At 34.6% G+C, this 9,536-nt stretch overlaps 1 protein-coding gene across 2 annotated transcripts; it reads right to left on the bottom strand.

The window, feature by feature from the left end:
- Positions 1–3,215: 3,215 nt before the first annotated feature.
- On the bottom strand, positions 3,216–8,358 carry LOC149380813 (uncharacterized). 2 transcript variants are annotated; one of them, XM_089630867.1, is made up of 11 exons: positions 7,703–8,358; positions 7,508–7,570; positions 6,898–7,224; positions 6,519–6,809; positions 6,378–6,434; positions 5,688–6,182; positions 5,561–5,605; positions 5,120–5,275; positions 4,305–4,521; positions 3,899–4,216; positions 3,216–3,790 (listed from the first exon to the last, which is right to left on the bottom strand). In XM_089630867.1, the coding sequence occupies exons 1-11, from the start codon at positions 8,294–8,296 to the stop codon at positions 3,678–3,680; spliced, it is 2,676 nt and encodes an 891-aa protein (XP_089486993.1). In that variant the 5' UTR covers positions 8,297–8,358; the 3' UTR covers positions 3,216–3,677. The 2 variants fall into 2 exon arrangements, with proteins under 2 accessions (XP_089486993.1, XP_089486994.1); XM_089630868.1 differs by lacking the exon at positions 6,378–6,434.
- Positions 8,359–9,536: the final 1,178 nt, after the last annotated feature.

Here is a 9,536-nt window from a genome sequence, read left to right as displayed (position 1 = left end):
TGGTTCAATGTGTGTGAGATCACGAGATGTGGTCATTTTGAATTTTTTTTCGAGTTTAACTCGTTTCTTTCAAAGTTGGACTTTCATATTATTTTCCCACAGACGGCGCCAAATTGGTGATTGTTGTTATGTTGTTTTCGAGCCTCAACAATCACGAGATTACAATGGAAAAAAGTATGTGTCGTTTTATATTTAGAGTTTAGATCTCAGAAAGTCGTCGTATAAAAACAAGAGAAACTGAAAAAATAATAAATTAAATTTGATCGAAAGGGGAAAATAAGAGCGGTTTTATTTATATTGCGATCTCAATGACAAATGTCAAGCTCAAACAATCACCTAGTGGATGAAGAACTCGAAAATACAACTGAGAAGAAAGAGCGTATATATCAGTAATAATAATAAGAATGTGCATTTCTTTAGAGAAAAAATGAATTTATAGAAAAGGAGTGCATAATCCTTGGGAACACACGTCGTTCATCGTCTCTCATCTTGCCACGCCGCGTCACGCGGCTGAACGACTAGGCAGAAATAGTCAATAACCTCGAGTCTTGAGGCGAGATGAGGCGTCCCATACTGACTTCGACTTCGTGGTTGCTCCTCGCATAAGAGTAAAGGTAGGCATTTTATCCGATTACAATTAACCAGTCGATTAATTAATATTTTATCCGGTAGAATATAACCGCACGGATAATTTTAACTGTTCGTTTTGGTTAAAATTAACCAAGATCAAGAGATGTGGTCATTTTGACACTTTTTTTCGAGCTTAACTCGTTTTTTTCGAAGTTGGACTTTCAGATAAATTACCCACAAACGATGCAAAATTGTTGATGTTGTTTCCGAGCCTCAACAATCACGAGATTACAAAAGAGAAAAGTAATTATGTCATTTTATATTTAGAGTGTAGATCTCAGAAAGTCGTCGTATAAAAACAAGAGAAACTTAAAATAAAAAGCGGTTAATTTTAACCGGTTATTTTATGGTTAACCAAACCATTTCAATTAACAAACTATATACACTTGCTTGCTGAGTCACGGTTAACGTTGACCAATAATTTTTTTTTAAAAATCGTGGTTAACCGGTTTAACCTTAAACCATTAAAACGGTTAAAGGTTTGACTGGTTAACCGTTTTGTCCACATTTACAGAAGATGGACCGAACTCGTGAAATAGGATATGGGCTGGGCCCATTTAGTCTGCTTATTATAAATGAAAATTACATTGCTAGCAATATTAAGTCGTTTGGGTCACACATGCATACAAGGATTACTGAGCCGTTTGCCCTAATAATAATTTATTTAGGAGGGTCGAACTCTACACCTACAATAACTATCATGTACTTTGCTGCATTTTGGAACGACCATGATTGCCACCGAAGACCAACACCAAAGGTTGTTTTTGGAATAATTTCATAATTATAACTATTTTGAAACTTTTTGACCAAAATTAAGTGCTTTTTATTATAAGACTATGACCATCTCTCTCTCTCTCTCTCTCTCTCTCTCTCTCTCTCTCTCTCTCTCTCTCTCTCTTCAAATGTTTGGTTTATTTTAGTTTTCAAATTTATTTTTTCTTTATGTTGATTTGTTCCTCATTTTTTTTTTTTTTTTATGTTTATGCTCTTTGGGTTTACACTAAATTTATGTTTTTTGCTAAATCAAATGGTATGTAAAGCTTAAAAAATATATATGATTTTGAGGTCTTTTTCAATTATTTTAAATTAGGAAAATTTTTGTCTTTGAAGATTTAGATGTCAATAAATCTTTACAAAATATGGGAATTGCTTTATTGACACAGTTGTCAATAAATTTTTAAAAAATTTGAAAATTTTCTTTGACGATTTATTGACTGCTTGTCAATAAATTTTTGGATGCCAATAAATCTTCAAAGAATCTAGGATTTTCTTTGATGTATTGATATGTTTGTCAATAAATTTACAAATGTTAATATACATCTGAGAGTTTTTGACAAAAAAAATTGATTATTTCAAATACGTAAAAAGTAATTAAAAATATGAAAACTAGCAAATTAAGATTCCCATATATGTTTGATTTTTTTACAGCAGTTTTGGTGTAATTTTGTTATGATGTGGTAAATGAAATAAAATGAGAAAAGAGAGTGAAAAGAACAATAAGATTAAAAACGTAATTCTACAAAAGTGGATAGTCATAGTTGTAGAATAAAATACAATTAAAGAATTGGAAAAATGGTATGAAATAGCCAATTTAAACTATGACTTTTGCAAAATAGCCATAGTTTCATTATGTATAGCAAAATATCCAATTGAGAGTACTACGACTTTTAATCCTGCCTCGATTAATTTTAATCCAACCTTCATAAAGCTTACATTCTGTCTTTATAGTTCGTGGGATTAAATTTAATCCAACCTAGATTAATCTTACTTTGGCTAGTTTGCTTATAGTTGATAAACTATGATTATTTTGCAAAAACTTAAGTTCTATTGGTTCAAAGTTTTTTAAATCATAGTCTTGATATTATTCCTTTATTTTTACATTAACCGAAAATTATCTCCATCTTTTTTGCTTTTAGTTTGGGTTGCATTGGAAATTAATGCAATTAAAGATTAGTTTTGAGAAGAAAAAAAATTCGAATATTTTTTTATACATTTGAGAATCATTGCAGTGCAAGTAAATATTTTCATTAAATATTTTTGTAAAGAATAGATAATTTTTTAAATGTAAACATTCTAAGGTTATCAAAATATGAACACCTTTAGCGGATGGATGTAAATATCTGAAAATTTGAAATCAACGGCCAAAACGAGGATAATTTCAATAAATTAAGGAGAAGCTATACCAAAAAGCTTAACGGTTACCTTTAATTAAGATTATAGTTAAACTATTCTAATAATTAAATGAATATATCAATTAATGCATAGGGCTCCATAGTATGATGCATGTATCATGTTATTATTATTTTTTTATTTCACATGTGTCATGCTTTAATTTTGGCTATTTTTTTAATTTTCTGATAATTCAGCTAGAATTTTAACGTAAGTGGTTTAACTTAGCTATATGCCCGACTCCCTCATAAACTAAACATGTGAAAACCATAAGTTATAAAAATGTTAATATTAAGTATAAAAAAATTCAATGATATATGAGAGACATTTATAAGAACTATGGAGGAAATGTGACCTCTGTTTTAGGTGTGTAGCATGAAAAGAGACTGAGCACGTACTTGTACAAGCGTCCAACCTAAAGCAAACTGCAGAATACTGCGGAATGGGGCAATTTATTCAAACAGAAATTCTTAATCAGATCATACACTGCTTAATCCATATCTGAATTGCACAACAAAAAATAGTGATTGATACATGAGTGTGGAAATCTAACTCTAGGTATAGGGGCAGTTCTTTATTCACCCGGTTCGACAAATAATACAATCACAAACAAATTGCTTGTATCTATAGCTCATGTTACCACACTCATAAAAGAATAATAATCAAACGGCAGAGAAAATGAATGCTGCTGAGACAGATAGAGATTGAGAATCAACCATTCACGGCATATACATACACACAGAGTGTCATCACATGTTGATGATCCATACTGCTGCCTAATTTCTACCTCCGAGGTGAACTCATTTTTTCCAACTTCTTACTTCTGGACACCGGAATATGGCATTTCGAGTGGACAAGCCAGTCCAAAAGGTACCCGGTCAGCTAATATTTAATTTCCGAAGCTCTGGAGGATTGGAACTGATTTCATTCGCCCACAAATTTGCAACCGTTAACAAGTATTGATCCGCATCCCAAATCACTAATTTCATTCCTGACGCAGACAATTGAGTAGAAAAATCAGCAACTATTAGAACAGCGAAAATGACGACATCAATAAGATATCTAGGAATATTGGGAGACATTGACACGATTTACGCACCTGGCACGATTCCGGGGGTTAACATTGACAGCCGACATAACGATTCTTTACCGGAGAAAACACAGTGATGAAGCGAAAGTGCGTCAAGATTTTGGATATGTTGGATAGAGCCCAACAGATCTGTCGATTGAGATACGCTCTGAAAGGCTTCATTGAGCCCAGAAGTAGACCAGAGTGAAGTACACTCATCTAGAAGACCATAAAGGAAACTGGGCCCTTCAGGATGCAACAAAACCCATGGTTTGTAAAGTTTGATAGAGGCTCCGATTATTTGAACCACCCTGTAAATTTCTCCTAGAGCGGTTACATATTCTCTGCCTGTGAAAAAGATTAAAAAGAAGCATTCAATGAGACTGCTCATGAATAAACTTATGCAAGGACATATTCAGTGGAAAATCCTTTTTACCTCGAAGTTCGTATAATATCTGACCCACAACGCTTTTTTGCAATGCCTGGTCCCAAACGAAGGCACCGTGTTTTAGCCTATGAGCACAGACAGAGAGAATTTTGGACCATGCGGATACATACATATATTGCTCGTCTGCTGATCCTAATTTAAGAATCTGCAATGTTGCTGTTGCATGTTTTGAAAGTTTAACTGCCGAGTCCAAATCTTGCTCCGCCTATTCAAAAAATAAAACAGAGAATCATCAAGCTACATACGCTCTTGAATAATAGTCAAGCTTCAGGGTAAAATTGTAAGTACTTCGGTAAGAGTTTTGACTGAAACTGCTTCTTGTTGTAGCAGTAACGAATACAATATAGAATGCAGTATTTTGTTTTTAGGAAGAGAATAAAATGTATGTTTGAGACACAAACGTTTTTTGCTGCATTGATCTCTTATTACATTTTTAGGACCCAACCCATTGTGTAGTTAGTGTGGAGAAGAAAAATATAAAAAAATTATCAAACATTAGCATACGCTAAGCTCTATCAACTTGATAAGTAAACGAAACAAATACAAAGTAAACAAATAAATAATAAAACCTTAAAGAACTTGAAGTCTCAATTATTACAAGTCCTTGACAAATGAATATTCAAAGCCAACAAAGCTTGCAGTTGAGCTAAACAGTTTTCCTTCTTTATGTGGCCTGTTTCGGGTTTTTCCTTAAGTACCACTTCTGTAACTGGCTCTTGCATGTTTCAATATAATGTTGTTCTTGTTTAAAAAGCTAAACAACTTTCCATGGCTCTTAAATGCACGAGTAGGAAGATACGTACCAGTGACAGGAGGTCGGATAGATGAAATTCCGAGTCGAGCACACTGAAGTTTGATTCATGCAGAATATGGAGAAATTTGCAAATGCCAGAACTTCTTTGTGACAGATTGTCTAAATGGAGTTCTGACATGTCTCGACTGAGTTGATCGTAGAATTTCTATAAATATTAATAGGTGATATTGAAGTCAGAATCCAAGAAAATTAAAGATGGGGCGATACCAGGGAAAGACGATAATATATCTTATCTTAAGGAGAAAAAAACAAATTCTATGAGAAAACGAAAAGCGTAATTCCAACAACTCGCTATCATAGATTCTTCACAGACAATCTCAAATTTTAAGAGCAGTAATTTCAATGAATTTCGGTCAGTTCCTTAATTTTAAAACTCAAGTAGTAAAAGGTCTCACTTCTTCATTTGACATTCTAAAGGTGTTTTGCTAACCTGAAGGTCGTCACCAAGAGCTTTGATGCTGGCACTTTGAGAGTTCTGAAAATGTACATTTTCAACATGTTAGATTTGGCATGACTTCCAAAAATTAAGAAAGCAATGTCATAAGAAGTCCACCAACCTTCAAAGTTTTAAAGTGGTTTAAGGCAATATAGCATGATTCATCCTTCAACCTGGAATAGAAATCAATCAACTGATCCAATTGCAACTTGGTAGAAGATTCCGTAGGAGAAGCCACAATGGGAGTAACAAAACTTTCGAATTGAGCTTTGGCAACGGGGGCATCCTTAAACTCCCACGAATCATCACCAAAATCATCATCGGGATAAACAAGACCTGATTCTTCTGGTCTCACAACAAAATGGGGCCCGTTTTCATATTCGTTAGGTGCATTACACACGGAAGTACTCTGTTCAGCTTGTGAATACAAACTTGATAAAAGATCATTAATGGATAAATTGGAACTGGAATTTCTGTTAGTATTTGTTGTATAGGTGGTGAATGTATGAACAGAAGCATCTTGATTGGCAGAAAAGGCATCCGTTTCCAGTTCTTCATCCCCAAAAAGGGATAAGGGCAAGGCTTCTCGGTCTCTCCCTACCCTTTTTTCACTGCCCTGGATGATAAAGAACACACGAATATGGGTAAAACACGAAAGAGTTTAAGCCCCTGAATTTCGTGATGAAAGAAAAGGACTTGAACAGGAACATTCTGAAATTAAATGAGGAAACGTCAACAGTAAAATCATAACCAAGATCTTCTCAAGCGTTGGCCAAAAAACCAACATGATAACCAAAATAAGCATCTGTACCTGAGTCACACCATTAAGTACTGGTGATGTCTCTTTCGCAAAGACCTTTGAATCTTCCTGAATGTGTACATAATTCGAAACATATTTACATGGGAAACTGATTAAATAACTATGTATATAAACTTAAATATGTTTTATTACCTCATTCTTAGATCCGGTTTCAGAGTACGCATCCCTAAACTCCCAATCATCTCCTTCAGATTCATCCTTGTCAACTCGAGAAGAGATCAGGCCTTCTCCAGTATCATCTTGCTTCCTCTTAAAATCTTCTTCTTGTGCAGAACTTGATTGGAAAGAAAACCCTAGATCCCATTGTTCTGTTCTGTGAAAAGTCCCATCAGATTGAACAAAAAAGTCCGTCGGTGCACAAGCACCATCACCATTTACAGTTTGTGTGCCTAGATCTGCAGATGCAGAAACCTTAGCTGCTTCCTGACACCAATTATAAACATCAATGAAATGGCTATTGATAGTACATGAAATAATTCAATGCAAAAAGATCCAAGTTAAAACAACTCACAAACTGAGGCTCTGCTCCAGCTCCTACTCGAGAAAATGGATCCTCAAATTGCCCGAAGTTATTATTGGAATTTCCATTCTCAGCAACAGGATAGAAACTTGATCCATTTTTAGTATCAGTATTTTCCTTGCTTGCGGCGGAGTTCGAATCCCATAATATATCATTATCATTCACGGTGCTAGTAAAATCAAGCGCGAAATTCCAATCGCTGACTCCATTAGAGGTATTGCTTGTATAAAGTGATTTATGAACAGAACTAGGCAAACCATTACTAGATTCCATTGTGGCTTTTGACTCCTCGACTTCAACTCTTCCGCCACCATCAACCTTCAATTTGTTACAGAACCATGCAAACGAAAAGTAATTATTATACAATTATATGCCAACTTCCCTAGTAATTCTTGAGGAAGTTATCCATAATAAAGATTCATAATAACGAAAGTGTACAGATTTGCGCATACGTAAAATTCGTAAGTGTAATATCAATCGAACAGGCTTTTTTGGTCGTAAGATTTTGATTGGATGCTTGATTCGTAATCTCGACAATGTCGAACAAGAATACAATAATAGAAAACGAAAACACAGAACACAATTATCAAACAATACCCGCCTGAATTTCACCGTCCTTTACTTTCTCCTCCTTCGGTTTCGGAGCTTCAACAGTTTGGTATTCCTGAGCCAAAAATCACAATGTAGATAGATCGATGAGAAATTATAAAGGTTTTATAGTTTTTTCCTCGTCCCTGGAGCTCAAACTAGTTTCGCCATGGTAAGTAAAATAAAAACACAGATTTCTTTTTCTTACCAAGTCGCTTCCATCAGCGCCTTTGAACTCCCATCCATAGTCGTCATCATCGTGATCAGAATTCTCACTTTGTAGTACCAAATCAGAACTCAATCCGTTGGAATTTGAATTCAAACCATTAACACCAGAATCTAAGTTACTCAAACTCGAATCCGCATCGTCAAAACCGTTCTGATTCCGATTCGACTTTGAATCCGCAGCGGATCCGTTCTGAACGTTCATCTTCTCACTCTGACCGTACAAATCTGCGATCAAATCGCCAATCCCGACACCGCCATTTAAACTCGAGCTCTTATCCTTCTTCTCATCGCTGAACGAAATCGGCCGAACATAATCAAGCACGGACTCGGCCGCAACAGGTTTCTCCTCCTCAGCCTCGCCAAACAACGACAAAGGCAAAGCTCCCGAAGGCTTCACCCAACTCGGCTGCTCTTGGCCGTTGATCTGAACAGATCCAGTGGTCACGAAGTCGCCCCACTCGCCGTCATCGCCGTCGTCTTCGTCGAATGAATTGCTGGCCATGGGAGCGGAGACTGAAGGGTAAGTTGTTGAATTGAATGTGAAGTCCGAGAAGAAATCGTCGGCCATGGCCATGGCGGAGCTAGGTGGGAATTAATATCGGTGAGTTTCGTTCGTTCTTTTCTTTCTTTGTTTTTGGTTTATGTTTGCGCGTCCGATGTGGAATTGGGACCCACCACCAGCGATAATGCGTCGGCTCGGGTTCTCGGGTCGCACCATGTCGGCTCATCTTTAATATTATACGATGGATTCACTAAAAGAATATTCAATTCTAATTTAATACTTTTTTTTCAATACCTGCGGGCTATATATGGGTTAATTTAGTATTATATTCTTAAGGTAGGTCAAACCGTCAAACTATGGAATTAAAAAAAAGCTGCGAGATTTTTTTTTTTCTCTGTATGTCTTTATTTTTTTTTTTAAGAACTTTTTTAGAGATCATTTGTTTTTTTTTTCTTTTTAATAAGAGCAGCCTTTTCATTGATTTTTTTTTTCTTTATATATCTCTTTGGATTAATTTCATTTTTGTCTCCCTGAACTTTTAGACGAACCACAGAGTTAATCCCACTTTATTCTTCGTTACAAATATTTACCATCAACTTATTAGTTTTCATAACTCGTCTTTCCGTCAAATTTTTTTAACAGAATTTGACACATGTCAATATATAAATGGGTTTGGAAATAAATTTACTAATATATCCTTAAAAGTTAAAACATGTTAATTTTAATAGTTAATCAATTTTTTTTTCTCTCTCTCTCTCTCTTGAAAAGAAAAAAAAAATATTAAAACCCTAATGTTGTATTTTCTCTTCTCTTTTTCATTTTTCATTTTAATTATTATTTATTTTTTATTTTCCCAAACAGGCTCTTTCTTCTACTTTCTTTTTCCCTGTTCGACATCCATGGTCTTTGATTTCTTTTCGCTTCGGTTTTACGATTATATCTTATACCAGTTTTATTTTATTTTAAATATATAATATATTATAAATATTAAATATTAAATAGTATATTAAAAAGAAAATATAAAATACCAATTTTACGATTTTACCATTATTTTTGGGTAAATCCGTTAAATATTTGACGGAATGATGAGTTTTGAAAAAAAACTAATAAGTTGATAGTAAACAGTTGTAACGAAAAATAAAGTAAGTTAATGTATGGGGTTCGTCAAAAAATTTAGGGGGCAAAAATGAAATTAATCCAAATTTAAGAGACTTTAGAGATCATTTGTTTTTTGAATAAGAACAGCCTTCTCATTGATAGTTAGTTCATAGCAAATCACCACTCCCTATAGAAGAAATACAAGAAGGATATT

Source organism: Urtica dioica, chromosome 11 (genome assembly GCF_054948205.1).
Source record: "Urtica dioica subsp. dioica isolate 48M chromosome 11, U.dioica_male_clone48M_v1_H2, whole genome shotgun sequence".
NCBI classification, from domain to species: Eukaryota; Viridiplantae; Streptophyta; class Magnoliopsida; order Rosales; family Urticaceae; genus Urtica; species Urtica dioica.
This window is presented reverse-complemented; position numbering and strand designations above follow the sequence as displayed.